This window comes from Orbicella franksi, chromosome 13, assembly GCF_964199315.1.
Source record: "Orbicella franksi chromosome 13, jaOrbFran1.1, whole genome shotgun sequence".
Taxonomy (NCBI): Eukaryota; Metazoa; Cnidaria; class Anthozoa; order Scleractinia; family Merulinidae; genus Orbicella; species Orbicella franksi.
This window is the reverse complement of record NC_138157.1, coordinates 1,831,400-1,850,604: the sequence shown is the minus strand read 5'-3', so window position 1 is coordinate 1,850,604 and position 19,205 is coordinate 1,831,400. Positions and strand designations below refer to the sequence as shown.

The window sequence follows — 19,205 nt, the reverse complement described above, 5'->3', positions numbered from 1 at the left end:
TAAAAGCGTGATGGAAAAATAAACCAACAGTGGGACATTATGTTTAGCAAGGCTGCAAACCATTAACTAAAATACACAAGATTCTTCTGTTTGAAAAAGTCGGGCTTGTATCCATGTAGCTGCTCCTGAAGCTGCTTCATTCAAATTTTTAAAATGGAGTTAACAGAGGCAGCATGGTCAAGTGATTAAGGCTACCATCCAGGCAATCAAAGCTGAACTGAAATAGCATGCACATTAGGCATTCTGCCCTGCCACCGCAATATTATTACAAGCTGGAGTTGAAAGGTATACCATGGATAGAGCAAATGTCTGGTATAGTATAATTAGTATAATTGTAATTTCTATTTTACTTTAAAAAATAAAAGCCTTGCAACATAAGAGTGGTATCATCCTGGAAGAATACATGTAGTAAGGTCTATTTTCAGGCAACAATAACTAATAATTATTAGATAATGAGCTTGAGTTTTTTATAAGTGAATAATCAACAAGCACAGTTGATTAACACACAGAAAAAGAGGGGGGAGTGCATTGTATTTTAGTAGACACCCAAAAGGATTGCAGGCTTCAATTTACCAGTATTTTACAACCATTTTAGTCAAAAATGAAGTCTGATAATTTTTCCATTTAAGCACAATTATGCTTGTGCTATCATGTCCTATCAGCAAAAGGACAATTATCAGATAATCATTGATTCCAAGATATAATCATACCGGTAATAATCGTCAATTCCCAGATTTTCAATACAATACTTTCAGTGTCCTTATAACATAATATATTTTTATACAGTTACCTTTAGTAAATGCTATGCTAAATAAAATGTTATGCATTAGCAGTTGGGAAGAACCATGTTATCATTGTTTCTCAGGGAGAGGTGGTGCACTTGGCTCTGGTCCTGCACTATAGGGTGGGGGTGCATAGTTTGGATATCCACCTGGTGGGGGAACAGCAGCTTGCCCCTGAGGAGGATAATATCCTGCCGCCTGTCCTACCATAGGATACTGTCCCCCAGGGGGAGGAGCATATGGGGCTGGGGGAGGACCATAGTAATTGGGCATTCCCTGGGGGATGGCTGATGGGTTAACCCCCTGAGGCTGGCCTTGCAGGACACGCCTCTGAAAGAAAAATAACACTTTAAACGTCATGTTTCCAAGGCCTATTTTTGTGACTTCTGGAGTTTCCAACATGCATGCCAGTTCCCAGCCTCTATGCCCCATTTCTGTTATCATTGGTGTCCAGTCTCCTTTGGCCTTGGTCTCGAAGAACCCCAACTGCAGACAAAAGTAGTGTATTTGCGTGTTTAGATGCTTGTATTAGTACTGGGTATGGCCCTATTAAGATTATAGCATGCAGAAAACTGTTGAGCAACCAAGGAACATACTCCCTGCAAGCTGTGTAGAGGTGCACCACTAACCAAAGGATGGAACAGGCTACATCAAGCAGTCCAAGTTAGGTGTGTGCAACACAAATTTTTTTTTTTAATTAAAATTTTGATAGTTACAAAGTCTATGTGTTTGGAGAGTTATATTACTACCTTCACAGTGTGTTGGTACTCAATGATGGTTCCTTGATATGTTGGGAATGGGTCCTTCAGTTTTGTAGATTCTTTCTCGAAAAACCACACTGAATTATGGTCTCCAGAGAGGGAAAACTCTAGTGAAGAAGGCAGTACAAAAATGCCAGTAAATCTGAGTTCTACATTAGGTCGGTAAATAGATCATTAAATACAGGCCATAATATTAGAAACTCGAGTCTAGAATGACTAGAATTCCTGAGAGCTGAATAACAAAAATATGGATCTTTTTTTTAGTTTTTTGGGGGGAGAGGTGCTTCAAATATTTTTCAGTCATAATATCAGTGTTTTATGTTGCAGAACTGTTAAGTTTAGAGAATGCTCTGACAATAAATTTGACAACTGTACAGCTTATTTCTAGCCCTTGAAGATGCAAAGGCCCACGTTGTTAAAAGGGCAGACAATGCTATCAGGCTGAGCTTATAAGTAGATACACACCTTTTGAACAACCAAGACCAGGATTATCTAGAACTCAAATAAATATAATTATACCTCCATGACTCCTTTTTCCCTGGTCCCAAAATATGTCTACCAATTTCCATCCCTGATGCAAATGCTGAGTAAAGTTCGCCATCCAGTCACACGTGACTTTCACCAGCTTTCCCGGGCCAAGATACATGACTTGTACAGGAACATTAACAAGCTGGTATGTAAACAGTGTAGGGTTTGGGTGGAGTGGCATGTTGAAGAACACATCACAGCCAAATACTATAACAAGAAACAACATGAGACCTAGTTGCTGAAGAGCTACCTTTTAGTTAGTTTTAGCAAGTTAATCCAGTTTACCAATTAGTAAGCTTGTTGCTAAGGAGTTATGTCCTAAGCCCTGATCAAGATCATTTCACACTTCATTCTCACATTGTGTAGTTCCAGAAAATATCCAAACCTCCTCCGTGGAAGAGATTTTTCTAAGACCCTCTGGAAATTCCAATGAAGTTTCGTACATTTCTTTCAATTTATTGGTCTTACAGAGCCACCCACTTCCCCCAACCCCCCCCCCCCCCACCGCCCCAACCCCCAGGAAATTCCAATCCCTTCTGTGGGGGAAGTAGACTTTTAGCCAGAATTTGAAAAGCGGTTGTCCAAAATGTGTTCTGGGCCTACTCAAATGAGCAATTTATAAGGCAACATATGAAAAATAAAACAATTTTCTTTAGAACGTGGCCATCTACAGGATGCCTGGACACCCACCTGGCTAAACGCCTGGGAAGTAGTATGGATATTTTCTGGAACTGCACATTCTCTCTCCATGCAGGTGAGTAAGTAAGTACTGACAATTTCAATGTTGGGGGTAGCCTGTGATGCTCCTAATCATGTCGTGCTACTAAAAATGGATATGGAGTTGTGCTAGTTGGATGGGCCACCTGGCTTGGATACACACTTTATGTACCTACTTAATAGGGAGTTTAAGCAAATCACTACGGCTGGTGCTACTACGGCTGCCATGACTGAAAAGGTCTGGGGAGAGTGCATCTTGGTGGTCTGCCAAATTTTAAGTTTAGCGAGTAAAGCGAAATACAAAGATGAAAGAAACATCGGCTAAGGAGTTTAAAATCTCTTTTAGTTAGTTTCTCACAGCCAAATGGCTTCGCTCAAAGGACGATGGCTGTTATTCGGTAGGACAAACAGATTATTTCTGAGCGAAAGCGAACGCCGTACACTTTGTACCATAACAATTTGATGGCTGAAATATATAATTTCAGCGACAAATATCTCAAAGAATATCGAGTGAAGAACACAAATATATCAATACTCAAAGAAGCAAAATAGCATCATATAGTTATCCAGATATAAAACATCTTCACTAAGCCCTCAAAGCAAACTTAACCGAAGAAAAACAATCTCGTGCTCAACACGAATATTTCACTTGACTCGCTTCGCCATTCCAACACCTTTGCCAAAACTTATTGTAAATTCAGGATACGGATTTACAAGCTTATGAAAGACAACCTTGACACAATCTTTGACTTAAATTGAGTTTAAAGGATGTAGTACCTAATGGAAAATGCCGAGATGTCCATTGAAAAGGGCCAGAGAAGCGAAATAAACACGACATAGCAGCCACTACGGCAAAACATCCCGACTCACGTAGTCAGATTTCATGCTACAGCTGGATGCAAGCGACGTACATACGCAGTGTCTCATTTTGGGGGAAATTTACTTCCGGCAGCATATCAGAGCCAGCCATAGCGATTTGCTTAAACTCCCTAATAATATAGAGATTTAGGCCAGCCTAAAAGCGTAGCTCCTGGGCCGGGTTGTTCAAAGCCCGATTAAGCTAACCCAGTTAAAGGTAGAATTTTGATTTAAGTTTTGTAACTTTGCGGTGAGGTTTCTGTATATTGTTTGGCCTTCTGTTTTGAGTTTTAATAATTACCATATACACAAAACAAAACAGCAAAAAACATTTGTATAGAAGAAAAAGTTATAATTCGATTAACTTTTAATCCTGGGTTAGCGTAAACCGGCTTCTGAACAATCCTACCCTGTTTCCAACAAGCTAACCCAATATGAGCCCACGATCCAATCGATAACCAGCACTTGGTCAGCGGTCAACTTAAAAAAAACACGTGATCTCGAGGAGCTGTAAACTTGAGCCCAGGATATGGTCATGTGATACTGGTCAGCAGATACCTTGCTTTGATATGTGTCAATTGATCATAACATGGATGTCCAATATCAAGGAAGTACACGGTAAACCAAGGCTACATGTCTCTGTCAACCTATTATTTGGAGTATGGCCGCCATGTTCGGCAACTCTGCCGTCGCCGTCGTCATCGTCGTCGTGCGTACGCGCCCACAAGCAATACCGCTAGCCATGATAACCATGAGAAAATCAATTCATGGGTTTCCTTTTCTTTCCTAAATGAGTATGGGGCTCCGCTTGGCGGCCCTTTGGGCCGCCGGAGCTCCGTTACTAATGATAATGTTACAAACAATATTACTGTCAGTGGTCCAAGCATTTCGCCTCAAGTTATTCTTGGTTCATTAGTATTCATTTCTACTTTTGGGTGGAGAGAGGTATTATCTGGGGTAAAAACACAACAAGCTCTGTCCAACATGTTAATAATCAGGCTAGCCATGTGCATAGCCACTTACTTTCACTTTTACCACCAATAGATCCCAAAACTCCCTGACTTTGTTTCTGTCCTGATAGCTCCACACAAACTAAACGGCCACCTTGCTTGCAATATTGTGAAATCTACCATACACAAACAAACAAAACAATGATTAACAACTTGCAGTATCGACTGAGTTGAAAGAACAGTCAGAACCTTAACAAATACTGGGGTCTTTGAACATGAAAAAAAAATCCCTTGCATGGGGGAGGTATGGATATTTTCTGGAAAATATTTCTCTCACAGAAACTTGACAAAGGGAAAAATGATGAGTTGGACCCTGAGGGTTAAAAATTTACATACCACTGAAATGATGCCAGATTGATTAGCAACATCATTGCCTCGACCAGATAACTGATCCAACAAGCCTGCCCGCTCAACAGTTTGAATACTTGACTTTACTACCAACAGTTGCCAGGAGTGATACACTGGAACCCTGATTGACAACAACACCAAATTATATGAGTGGAACAAAAAGGCTTCTTTAAAGAAATCTCACAGCCAGAATCCAGCCTGGTCATAACTTGAGAACTTCAAAAACAAGTCATCAAGCCTTTCTTACTTTTAGCTGTATCTTTTAGGGGTCAAATAAAGTTTAGGTCAAGCCCAGATTGGTTTCCTTTAGGAGTTTAAATCACATTTTCCGATAAGCATCCCTGATCTTTTCATATGGGAGTTCCCCCCCTGGGACTTCTGTTTACCTGAAGACCACCTTGTCACATAATGTGCAGTTCCAAAAAATATCCATACTCCCCCCCACAGAAGGGATTGGAATTTCCTGGGGGGTGGGGGGTTCTGGAAGACCAAAAGTTGAAAGAAATGTATCAAGCTTAACTGGAATTTCCAGCGGGGCGGGGAGGTGTTAGAAAAAAATCCCTTCCCTGTGGAAGATATGGATATTTTCTGGAACTACACAATAGGAAACAGTAAAAAATTGCCAAAATACAAGTTACATTTAATTTTATTTCTTTTGTTCTTCCCATACCCTTGGGGTCTTGAGAAGATTCCTTGATATGGTGTTTCATTTGAATTCCATCCTATCTTGCCAACTCCTGGCATGGCCTTGAATGTTTCAAGAATAAAGCCTTGCTGGTAAGGTTCACCAAGCTTGTTATACTTGCTGGTAACATCTGAAGCAACGGTTGTCTGTCCGGTGACCAGGCCAAAAGTGGCTGTAATGTGTGTAGCATTATCCTTTAGTACTATTATATTACACTCAGGTCTATCATGAATGCAAATGCCATTCACCAAAAAAGAAGTATATGACTTTTAAAATAACTCAAAAAAACCTTTGAATGCTCACAAGTCCAAGAGCTGTTGGTGGTCAATGAAAGTGTAGCCCATAAAAATGACATACTCTAACCTCTTATTACAACAGAAGGGAACTTTCTGAAAACTATCTAGAGCCTGGGGACATTGGGGACATTGTTGGAAAAACATGAGAGCTTCAAGAGGAAAATTATTATCTCTCTAGAAATTCACAGTCACATGTATTTCTCCATGGTCCAGACTAGCTTATTCTTACAATACACTTCTAATATCCAGCTGGCACTGTGGTAAGATAAAGCACGTACTAGGTAAAGTCTACACTCAAGCTGTAATGACCAGCCACGAGTGAATCCAAACATACACTAATTTATTCAGTAAATAGCGAATACATCACGTGATCATAGAGAAATACCAATCACAACATTCCTCCCCTCTAGAATTACAGGTTATTCATCCATAAACTCCTCATGTAAATTGGAACAACTAAATCAAAAACTATTTGTCCTCTATTTCAACCACAGTCCCTGTGATCAAGTCACGATTCACACAGGTATTTCAGGTATCCAGGTCTGGCTGTTTTCTGCACAGGGCGTGTCGCCAGAGGACTCATTTTAACGGGTGTAGGGCTGAGTAGGTGCTGCCGGTGGAGACTTAGGAACCTCAAGATGGTTGCTAACACCAGGGGTGGGTGGTGTTGCATCACACTTCAGGCAAGACCACTGGTGTCATGCTGGGTGTCACACTTGTAACTGGCTCCTCTGCCACATCATTCTCACGGCTTCGAACATGGTCTTGGTGCTGCCAAATGACTGTCCCATTGTCCAGCTGAACTCAAGCTGACACTGGACCAGTTTTCTCCACGACAGTCCTGGCATCCAGGTCTTCTTGTTCCAGAAATCCTTAGCATAAACAGCCCGGCCCTCTAGAATCTCCCTCTCCTTAGCATGGTAATCGTGTGCTGCCTTCTGCTGGGACTGCTTATTCCTAACGTGATTTGCTATGCTTGGAACAAGCTGATTCAGCTGTGTGTGCAATCTCCATTTCATGAGTACTTCTGCTGGCGGCACTCCAGTCATACTATGAGGGGTGGTGCGGTAACTAAGGAGGAATCGTGATAACTTTGTTTGGACACTTCCATCCTCCATCTTTTCATAGCCTTCTTTTAAGATTCGCACAGCCCTCTCTGCCAAGCCATTTGAGGCAGGATGATAAGGTGCCACTTTGATATGCTTGATTCCATTCTTTTTCATGAACTCCTGGAATTCTGAGCTGGTAAAATTGCTACCATTGTCGCTAACAAGTGTTGCTGGTAGGCCATGTGTAGCAAACATCTCTCTCAGCTTTTCAATTGTGGCAGTCGATGTGATAGACTTCATGCGATGCACTTCCAACCACTTTGAGTACGCATCCATGACTACAAGGAACATTTCTCCTTTGTAAGGCCCCACATAGTCAATGTGAATTCTTGACCAAGGGAGTCCCGGCCACTCCCAGGGGTGTAATGGTGCTTCTGCGGGTGCACTCTGGTTTGACTGACATTTGTCGCAGCCCTTCACTTTCTTCGCAATCTCCTGATCCATGCCCGGCCACCATACGTAGCTTTGTGCCAACGCTTTCATGCGAGATTCGCCCGGGTGGGCCTCATGCAGCTCAGTGAGTATTTTCGATCTTCCTTGTGGAGGTACAACCACTCTGGCACCCCAAAGTACACAGCCATCTTCTACGCTTGATTCACTTCGTTTGGTGAAGTAAGGGTTTAGCTCTTCAGAGTTGTTTTTGGTTGGCCATCCTTCTGAGATGAAGCGTAGCAGCTGTGAGAGGATTGGATCCCTCTTGGTCCACTCTTTGATGTGGCCATTATGTACAGGTGTGCCTTCCAAATGTTCCATTAACAAGTTTGATTCACCAGGAACTGGGACTGACTCAGGCATCTCAGGCAAGGGTAGCCTACTTAAGCTGGATTCGCAGTGCAGCAAGCGCTGGAATCCCTTTCTTCTCATTCAACATACCCTCCAAAGGTTTATGATCCATCTTGATAGTGAATGAGTGTCCATAAAGAAACTGATGGAACTTCTTAACTCCAAAGATTATGGCTAGTGCCTCCTTCTCTAAGGTTGAGTAATTTCTTTCAGCTCCGTTTAGAGATCTGGACATGTATCCTATTGGACGTTCAGATCCTCCTTCCATTTTGTGGGATAAGACTGCTCCCTCACCATAATCAGAAGCATCAGTGGCAAGTACAAGTTCCTTGGCTGGGTCAAAATGTACTAGTAGCTCAGCTGTTGCAACAGTTCCTTAGACTTTGCAAAGGCCTCCTGTTGTTCCTTTCGCCACTGCCATGTTGATCCTTTCCTTAAGAGCTGGTGTAAAGGCTCCAGAATGGTTGCTACATCAGGTAAGAATCTATGGTAATAGTTGAGCATGCCCAGGAAAGCTCGTAACTGACTGACATCCTTCGGCTCCAGTGCATTCTTGATTGCATCAACTCTTGCCACCACAGATTGAATGCCATCGCCACTGATTATGTACCCACAGTACGTGACTTCAGGTTGGATCAACAGACATTTTGCCAAACATAGCTTTAAATCCTGCTGTGAAGAACCCACTAAGCACTGCTTCTAGGTTGGCTAGATGATCTGGGTCATCCTTGCTGCTGACTAAGATATCATCAACTCGCACGACAACATGGGGGATGCCTTGCAATAAATTCTCCATTGTACATTGGAAAATTCCCGGTGCTGACGAAACCCCAAAGGGCAGTCTGTTTATATTGATAGAGTCCCTTGTGAGTGTTGATCGTAGTGAATTTCTTCGATTCCTCATCCAATAATAACTGTCGGTATGCCTGTGACATATTCAGCTTGGTGAATTTATTTCCTCCACCTAGTGTGGCAAGCAAGTCCTCAGTCTTGGGGATTGGATTAGTGGATAATTATCCAACTTTGAGACTTGGTTGACGGTACACTTATAGTCGCCACAAATACGCACTGATCCGTCTTGTTTCACCACTGGATCTATAGGTGCCACCCACTCTGTGAACACTACCGGAGACATCATGCCTTCGCTCTGCAATCGATCCAGTTCCTTTTCGACTTTCATTTTGAGTGCATACAGTACAGGACAAGCCTCCATGAACTTGGGTAGAGCACTTGGGTCAACATAGACTTTGGCTTCTGTGCCCTTTAGTGTACCCAGTCCTTTGCCAAAAATGTCCTTGTGTACATCTAGGATCTTCTGCAGCTGAGGGTTGCCCTCCTGGATGTTGAAAATACTGTTCCAGTTAAGCTTAATCACTTGAAGCCAGTCCCTTCCAAGTAAATTGGATCCAGGACTCTTCACCAACATGGTTAGCAAATTATGCTGTTGATTCTGGTAGTTGACAGGAATCAGTATTTCACCCGACACTAGTATTTTCTCTCCTGTGTACGTGCTTAATGCGGGCTTCGAACTCTTCAATTCCAATTTGTCATGTAACTTGTTGTACGTTTCTTCATTCAACATGGTTCTGGTCGCACCAGTGTCTATGTCCAATTTGTGTGGTTCACCACAAAGTTCCACAGTCACTTCAAATGCCTTGGGTTTGCTTAGTCTGCGGATGTGGTACATTGTCGCTGCATAAACACCTTCTTCCCTGGGAACTTCGTCCACTAAATGTGTAGGCTGCTTCTTCTTCCCCTTTGCTGGCTTGCTGTCTCCTGAAACGCTTTGTTGACCTTCCTGCATTCCGGAATCAGTTCCTTTGCCCGTCTTTTTCTTCTGCCTTTTCTCACCACGACACACTTTGCCTAAGTGCCCTTGTTGTCCGCATTTAAAACACTGAGCATCTCTAAATTGACAGGCTGAAGCTTCATGTTTCTCCCTTCAACAGTAACACTCTGAATCTGGACAACAATCTTTAATTCTGTTCTTGTCTTGAGCGTCAACCTGATTAACGCTGCTGGGGGTCGTGTCGGACTGAATATCAACCATGTGCTTCGCTGCTAACTCTTCTCCCAAAGCAATCTCCTTGGCCTTCTTGAGTGTCAACTCTCATTCTGCCAGTAATCACTGCTGGATTTTCTTATTGTTTATACCACAGACCAACCGATCTCGTAGCATTTCTGGTAACGTCTCGCCAAAATTACAATGGTCGGTTAGCTCACGCAATTCTGCCATGTATGCCGCAACTCCTTCATCTTTGTTTCGATTTCGGCTATGAAATTTATAACGCTCCACTATCTCACTTGGCCTCGGTGAAAAGTGCTTCTCAAGTGTGCTGACAATCTTCTTAAAAGTTGTCTCCGCAGGCTTTGCTGGTTGAAGTGCGTATGTTTTACTTCCGCAAACACTGAGTAGAATTGCTTGGCATTTCGCCACATCTCCACCTCATTCGCTAGGAAATACTGTTCTAGCCGCTCTACATACTGGGTCCATGATTCTTCTGATTCTTTGAATTTGCCTATTTTTCCATAGGTCACCATTCCTGTACGAATCTAGAATGAAATGTCTCGTCACCAAATGTAATAAACAGCCACGAGTGAATCCAAACATACACTAATTTATTCAGTAAAGAGTGAATACATCACATGATCATGGAGAAATGCCAATCAAAACACAAGCCTAGTAACCCGTCAGGCCAGTGCTTATACCTGGTTTTCACAGCAGAGCTTGAAGTGACTAGGAGTATTAATTTTCTACTCCTCCCTGGATGGATGCTAATCTATCACAGGATCACCCCAGCATTAAATTTGCTGGTACCCATTGATACACCTGGGTGAAGAGAAGAGAGTAAAGTATATTGCACAAGAACACAACACAGTGACCCTGGCCAGGGCTTAAAACCAGACCATTTGATCCAGAGTCCAGCACACTAACAATTAACTCACCATTCTTACCACACATACTTCTTATGGTCATGTCGTGCAGTAAGACAAATAAAAAAAGGTTACATAAAAGTTGACAAAACCTGCAGAAGTCTTTACTTACTCTTTCCAAATGTTGTGACATCAACAGTGACAAAGTGAATATCATACTTCATTCCTGAGAAGAGGTAATGATCGACAGGTAGTGGGGTGTGCTTGCCTTTAGCATCATAGCTACCTTGCTGCTCTGCTTGTGCAGATTGACTGGTATCACTACCAGCAATGAAATTGCCAACCTTCTTCCTGTCACAAAAAAATAAGAATACTCCAACCAGTCAAAGCTACAAACAAGTAACATACTTCGGGTTAATTTGCTACAAGTACATGTATTTACATGTTGTATACTTGAAAAGACCTATTGACTCATGGGCAATGGATGCACAACGCTGTTTTTGACTCAGTGATACTTATTGTCACGAGCGTGGGCAACAACAACTTCCACTCCAAGAGTCCAACAGCCAACAGTTTAATAACTCGACTGTTAATGTTCAGCTTACTTGTGCACGGCAAGTCAACCCACACACACAGCTCACTACATAACATGAGTCTCTTATACATCCTGTATTACGAATACATTGCACATCCAGTACTCACCATATAACCATCTCTTAATCTTAGAACTTGTGCGAGCATCACATTCAAATATAACCGTTATACATCTTAGCACGTGCACCTTAGCTCATGGAATCACTATATCAATTTTGTTTCATTATGTTTTCTCTGCATGAGCTGTTGTATGTTATAGGCTTTCCTTGGTAATGGCCTTATACAGTGCACTATATGTACTGAGAATAAGCATGTAAATAACATACTTTGTGTACACTAGTCAGTTATTGAAAGTCCATTGAGTTTGCTCTGCAGGAACAAGTTGTCAAGGTAGTAGATCTACGCCACAATTATCAGTAAACCTTCTAAAAGCTTAATATGTTAGAAGCTTAATCAACGCAACCCGACCACTGAATCACAACTGCATATAAATTCTAAGGCACGAGTAGAGGGTCGAAAGATCCTAAAGATCCGACATTTTAAATCAAGCGCCTAAACGACATGTCGAAACCATTCATTAAGTTCCATTTACCAAAGTTAGCTTTAACATAAGCTTGAGTCTAAATCTAACTTTGGAAGCTTCCTGAAGTCTTGGAATTTTCGCTGAATTTTGTAAACACTGATAGCTACTCATGGAGCCTCAAGGAACAGTTAGCTTGGAAAGCTTATGTCTTAGTTAACGTACCTTAAAGAATTCATGATAACCCAGCATTAATTAGGGAAACCAATATCGCACAAAACCACTCAAAATAGCATGAGTGTCCTGGTTAAAAACCATGACAGGAACAGTAAAGTGAAAACAGAGTGAAAGGAATGGAAACTAGTTTCCCAGATCCTTCTGGGGTCCTCGGAGTTAGTAGTCTCCTCAGCAGCCGTTATTAGAGTCGTCACGCAACGCTTCTCCCCCAGGAGGAGAAGCGTTGCGTGACGACTCTAATAAAGGTTGCGGAGGAGACTACGGAGTTAGAGGGGGCGAGGGAATTGAGTCAAAGTTTGCCGATTAGACTTCTCCTTGGCCCCACTAACCCCTGGGCCTCCGAGGATGTGTGGGACGCAGTGTCGTGACGACCTCGAGCCTCCATTCCGGAGCCTTATCCGCTGTGGTTTTGAAGACCAAAGACTGCGTGAGGCCCTGTCCACACGACGCAGGAGAAATTTGAAAACGGCGTTTTCACCTGGAATATGCATCAAAGGTTTTCCATCCACATTACGCCGATACCAGTCCGGACCGAAAACAGAACTTTTCCAAAACGAGGAACTTGGAAACGCCGGCTTTGCGTTTTAGTGCGGATGTAAAACACTTTGAAGATGGAGGTTTATGATCATGTGATTAACCCTAACCCTCAAGGTTCTGCCGGCGATGATTGCTTTGTTTTACAAATGTTCCTGGACGGGGACCGATTTTTTTTTTTTCCAAGCCAGAGAAATTGACCTTGTCATTACGAAACTGGCAAGTAAGGGAGGAATTCGAACACAGATTTTGCTCGCGCTCTTGTTTATCGTAAGAGGTTTAATTCGCGCGCGAAGAGTATAAGAAAGAAACAAGGCGCCGATAGAGCGATTATTTCAAGTTGTATACTCTTTGCCGGCTATATTTGTTTTATTTTTCTTCATGAATTACGCACTGTGTGTTGTGGATTTTCCTTTTTTGTTGGAAAGGTATGATTAAAAAAGTGAAGAGGCAAATAACCAGGTAATTTTTCAGGTTTTTGCTAAATGACATGTACACCAACGTTTTGGCAGAGCGTAGCTCTATAAACTCTTCAAGTGGGAAACACATGCTCGAGAACTACTGAATGTTAAAACTGAATTTACTGAACAACTTTTCGGTACTCAAAAAGTACCGAAACAAATTCAGGAGAGTCTCATTTGCGAAATGTAATCAAAAAACGTCAACCATCCTTGTAAAGCAGACTCCATCCGCGCGAAGTTATTCTTACAGCATGCACAAGAAGGGTTAATTATGTTTTTACACTTATTTAAATTTTTATGTCACCTCGATATTTTCACCCTTGCCTTGAAAATGATGTTAGCAACATCGAAACGTCGAACTAGTATAATTCTAATACTTCTATTAAAGGGTTTCAGCAAACCTTTAGTCATTAATAATGGATACCCGTTGAAATTCATCGAAAGGCATGAGAGGATAACGAGAAAGGGGCGGGATCCTGAGTAGTCTCGGAAGGTTATGAGGTTTTTGCGTCAATCCCGTACGCTAAAAGAGTCTCCAAAAGAATTCCACGTTCATGCATCTGCATGGAGACACGAGAGTTAAGACAGCATTCACTTGATGATGTATTCAAAAAGCCTAAAGAATCGAGTCACAGGAATTGTGTACAAAGTGAAATGTAAATACTGTTCTTTTCTACACAGAGGAGGGCACGAGCCTGACGCTAGAGCGGACAGACTGCACATGACATTCACAGCAGCTTAAACACCCTGAAGAAGGCAGTGATGCCCAAACGTCGGTTGATTCATACCGTCATTAAGCGTCTTTTTACCAATATTTTTAACATTTAATTGTATGACATTCATCCAAACCGACGTGGCGCGGAGAGCGCGGAGTGAACAATCGATCGGCAAAAACGCTTGCTCTTAGAATCTTCACATTCCACTCTTACACTTGTCTTACACCAATGCTGTAAATGAACGCCAACTTTTTCCTAAGCTAATATTTTTGACAAGTATGTTTTAAAATTATTTATAGTTGTTATTTTTTACATCTTTTCCAGGTCGGATATTATTAGTTAGTTTTCAAGAGTTTTTATCATGAACACTGACCGCTTAACGATATATAAGATTTGGAATGTCGAAAAGGGTTATAAACGGCAAACTCTAATTTATTTCTCTTTTGGCATAACATAAAAAATATTTTATGATGTTATACTGTCATAAATTATACTGTCATAAATTATCAATACTGAAAATCACCGGCTGTCTGCGAAGCACGATCTAATCTCTTTGAACATGTACGATCCGTAGAAAGAACTGAAGGCAACGCAATCTAAAAAAACACACATATTTCAGAAATAAGCAGGATATTTCCAGATGGAACGTGCAAAGTAGATCCATATCAGACCGGACTGACGTAGATCTATCCACTTCTTCCTGAAATATCCTGCCAGCTTTCTTCTTACGGGACTGGGTTAGAGGATAAAAACACAAGAAAACCTCACGCTTATTACAAAATGCGTGCAGAATGTTTTCGAAATTGATCTCTAATGAGACCCTTCGAATAAATACATGTAAAAACAAGAAATAAAGAACCACTACGCAACACTAGATATGGTTACCTGTGGTAATAATTTTAATAACATGCCGTTAATACATTGTAAAAGAAGTCTCCTCAGCTTCCTTGTATGCGGAGACGACATAAATTATACAAAGTTTCTTTTTAGTGTTACTAAGATTTCCGGCATCATCATCATCATATGGTTACTTCCTTTTCTATGGATCTCGTATAATGCGTGACCTACACTGTAAATAAGACGATATTTTCATTCCAGATACGAAAAATACGTTTTCCTTCACAAATTAGAGAAATGATTACATAATCTCATAAGCTATCGGCTAGGAATTATTACTCCAGGTATGGGGTAATTATACTAAGTAGTAGTAGTAATAGTAGTAGTAGTAGACTTTATTGGAGAGGGTAACATTTGTCAGTAACAAAACTGATAAACTAATGGCTCTCGAAATAAACACAAAAGGAAATTAACTAAAATCACTATGTACAACCTATAAATATGACTAACTTACAATATCTAAGTAGCAAAAATGTATAACTGATAGATACTAATAAGTGAGTGAGTAGTAAATTGATTGATCGATACTGAAAACGCCAACGAAAATCTACATCACGATATCAGTTACTACAACTACACGGTCAAGTTTCAACACGGAATTGAATAAAGGTAACTCGTAATCTGATTGGCTTCTGGCGAATTTTTCTTGAATGGTTTCCTGGCTCGTGACACTTTGAAGATATAAAACACAGCTGTGACAAAAATAATTTGATTACGTTCAGTTTATTTCATGGTGTGTTAAAAAGGTTCACAAGATATAAATAATCAACTATTTATACTTAATGAATGGCATTTAACGTTTAGCGACTTAAGAAGATAAAGATCCAAACGAAAATTTTAAATACTTTCTCAACTTTCCCGAAAAAAGTCAAACCTGAATCAAATCTCACTGGGGTAAAAACATAACTTAAAAACTCATAAATCATACCAGAACTCCATTTTTTCCGAAACCATTTGACATCGAATTCTGTTTTCCCACACACACATGTTTCCACCCCCAGCAGGTTTCCTGCAGCCGGGCAGTCTCGCCACCCTATCAGCTAGGAACCAGTTCCTTTTTACGGTTATCTTAGCTTATGTCACAAGTGTTCATTTCCGCCTATTTTCTGAAAGTCGCATTTAAAAAAGAGCAAGGAGCTTCGTCGTCCTCAATTCAATCACAATACTCTATCAAGAGTTGGCTTATATTGCTTCCTTAGAAGAACTAGTCGATTCTCTACGATGCAACATTTTAAAGTATTGTTAGTTCTGTTGTTTGTGGCTGCTGTTAGCGTTTCTCTCACCCAGGCGTGGACCATGAACAATAAGAAAGTTGGAAAACGTAAGCAGCTTTTACTATTTAGTTGTCACAATCAGTTTAGCCCTGTGAGTTGTCAAGTGCAGAGTCTCGTTTTCTCGACTGAACTGTGTTGATTGTGGTGAGGGTGACTGTATCAAAAAAGAAGGAATACATGTAGCATGTGTAGTAAGTGTAATATTTGTCGTAACGTTACGTAGTAGCTGCAGTTGAATTGTAGCTGCTATCCTGCGGGAAGTGGGGGAGGGGTGGGGGGGGCGCTGGAACACTGTCTACGATGTAAAATATTAATTGTAGAGTAGCTGTAGATTCGGTCGATCGCACATTCTACGCTTTCGCACGGAAACAAATCCATTAATTAGTAGCAAAGACTGCGTCATTTTCCTCGGTGGTATAATGGTGTGTCTACACTGTAGCTGTGGTAACTATAACAGCTGTAATACGTGTACTAGGAGTAACTGTAGTTTCTGTAGTGTGTCTAATAGCTAATAGAAACTTTAGAATGCGTAATAGCTCAGGTAGTAACTGTAGTACATGTATAGTAATAACTGTATGTATAGCGGCTGTAAAAGCTGTAGTTCCGCCGCGCAACCGTATGGCGACTGAAGCAATGTGTTACTACAGCTATTACGTCAGTGTAAGAACTCGGTCAACTGTACTCTTACGTGCTGTCGCTCATGACAAGCGTTTGGGCTGCAATCACAGAAAGTTATACACAGCAAGGATGTGTAATGTAGTCAGTCAAACTCCCTCTGTTCGTTATATTGTAGATTGTACGGTCTATACCTTTTTTTGGCCTTACACCTGGCTTAGATTGGAAGGAATTGTGTAAAGAGTGGTCAAGATTGTACTTTTGTTTCACTTTGGGTTTTTGGCCTGTCGAGTTCTTAACTGGTTCTCTGTCCAGACACAGCTAAAAGGTCCTATCAAGAAGTACCACAAGTCAAATTCAAATTCTAATATACGTCCGACAACAGGTCACATGTTTTTTCTTTACTATTATTTCCGATTGGTTTATTATCAGTACACTATTCGTCGCTGAAAAAATGATTGACTGACGGAAATGAACTGTCCAATTTTGTCAGTCTGTCTTTAATTTTAGACATGCGATGTTTAGATAAGAACTTAATTACTGAACACAGTGGAACAAAGATGGTTCAATAACCTGGTTCATGTTGATTCACTCTCCGCGAGAAGTCTTTACTGCATTGATGGGAAGCACTGGACAGGCGCTGTCCTATCCCTCTGGGGGGACTGGAGACGAACGTCTTTGTTTTTCTCAACGTCATGTTTTTTCCATATTAGGTGATAGCAAGGAGCCTGCCCGAGAGGAAAACCGGCTAAGAATGCATGATGGGGCGGCAAGGCTGAAAGCAAGACGATTCCACGTTGAAGAATGGAACAGGGCTTAAAACTATAAATGAAGTTGTAAAGGAAACGTAAATTAAACAAAGTTACTGGTCGCAAGTTGGAGAAATACTCATATTCCTCACTTTTAGATCAACATGTACTATCGCCATGAATGACCACACCACAAACAAAATCCAGTGGACTAAAACACGATCCCTTGTTTTCGGTTTGAGGGCGGGGAAATGCACCCTGAGCGTGCAATGTCCTGCGTTTAAGACTTGTCAATCTTTGTTACGTTCAACAATGTGGCCTTATTTACTCAGAAGGACGAATCATACCTCTTAAATGAATAGTGCATCTAAAACAAATGCGTGTGGGTAAATACGCAACGTTTAAAACTCGTGTGTTGACAAAAGCTCTTGTGAGAGAAACTGTTGGTCGCTTGATTACGCGTTATAGTTCTTTCAAGGTCAAGCTCGTCTTTTTCCTGCGTCTCGTGTTTTCCAAGACGGATTATACGTCTAAGAAGTAAACCGCTGCGTCTGTTTTATGCGTCTCCTGGACCCGTAAAATTGTTAGTTTATCGTTTGACGTTGTATGCTTCGTATTTTTCGTGCTTATCCAAGCGCATAATATTTCTTGGACGCATTATTCGTCTGCCTGGGTTCTTGAGTACGGCCAACGTCTTGTCGTAATCTTTTGGCACTTAAGTTCATAAGTTATATTGCAGAAAAATATTAAGAAAATTAGCACAAACTTTTCTAGAGAACAAGAATTGAATTGATCAAATTTTTTTCTTTTGAAATTGTATCCATAATGAGTCGTTTTTATTGCTTCAGCGGAAAAACATTTAGTAGGGACTGTCGCAGCGTTTACTCGAGATTCTCTCAAACAACACCAACCCAGTTTCGAAGGGAAAAGCACTGGTAACGAGATTGAAACAACACCTCGAGACAGAATTTTTTGTCTTATTACAGAATACATAAATTTTCATGCTTCTTTTAGGATCTTATCACCAAAAGATTTTAAGAGATTTTCTTAGCAACAGATTGATTAGCAGTGTTTCGTCACCGTATCCAAGCATTACTATGAGGTCAAACAACCTCGCTACCCCCCCCCCCCCCCTCCGGGTACAAACACATCATTTCGGGTACTTTTTGTTATCTTGCTCGCACGCACCATTGAGACAGAAAAGGCGCCAGTGTTATTACTAAACAACTGTAAAAATAAAGACACTTAAGCTTATTGTATGGCTGGCTCCGTGAGCGGACAAGATAAACTAAATCCTGTGTCTCCAAGGGTGCTTACCATTTAGCAAAAAAATCCGGAAATTTCGGTTGAGAGTCAAATGGAAAGGTTTTTTTCCGGAAAATCCGTTCGGAAATTGTAGACCACCTCCAGAGGTAAACCTCTTTTTCCGTTCGGAACGGAACGGCGAAAATTTCCTAACCATTTGCTAAACTTTCCAGTTTCCAGTCTCTCATCAGAATAACGACCCAGGCATAAGCATAAATATCCTTTTGCTTATGCTTGAGCTTATGTCGTGGCTGTCCTCACTAGAGCATAAGCTTCTTTTATTACGCTTATGCTTGTGCTTGCGTCGCTATAGAGGACCAGGCGTAAGCGCCATCTCGTTCGGTTGGTTTGCTGGTTTTGGAAAAAACCCTTACCATTATTCAACGGTCATCCCAACCGATTTATTCTGACAAATGATAAGCACCCCAAGACTCTCCAAGTGCTCTGCACTTGCCCGAGCTGGTAAAATGGCGCTATCTTTCCCGCTCGGAATTACGTGCTGTGTTCCGTAAGAAAAATGATTTTTCGCTCTTCTTTATCTCATATAATGAA

The 19,205-nt window shown here is 41.2% G+C and overlaps 1 protein-coding gene across 1 annotated transcript; it reads right to left on the bottom strand.

Moving 5' to 3' along the window:
* Positions 1-630: 630 nt before the first annotated feature.
* LOC145465373 (uncharacterized) lies at positions 631-14,072 on the bottom strand. The gene is made up of 8 exons (XM_081449154.1): positions 12,091-14,072; positions 10,924-11,102; positions 5,675-5,861; positions 4,993-5,125; positions 4,670-4,772; positions 2,063-2,278; positions 1,532-1,650; positions 631-1,268 (listed from the first exon to the last, which is right to left on the bottom strand). The coding sequence occupies exons 1-8, from the start codon at positions 12,102-12,104 to the stop codon at positions 852-854; spliced, it is 1,368 nt and encodes a 455-aa protein (XP_081305280.1). The 5' UTR covers positions 12,105-14,072; the 3' UTR covers positions 631-851.
* Positions 14,073-19,205: the final 5,133 nt, after the last annotated feature.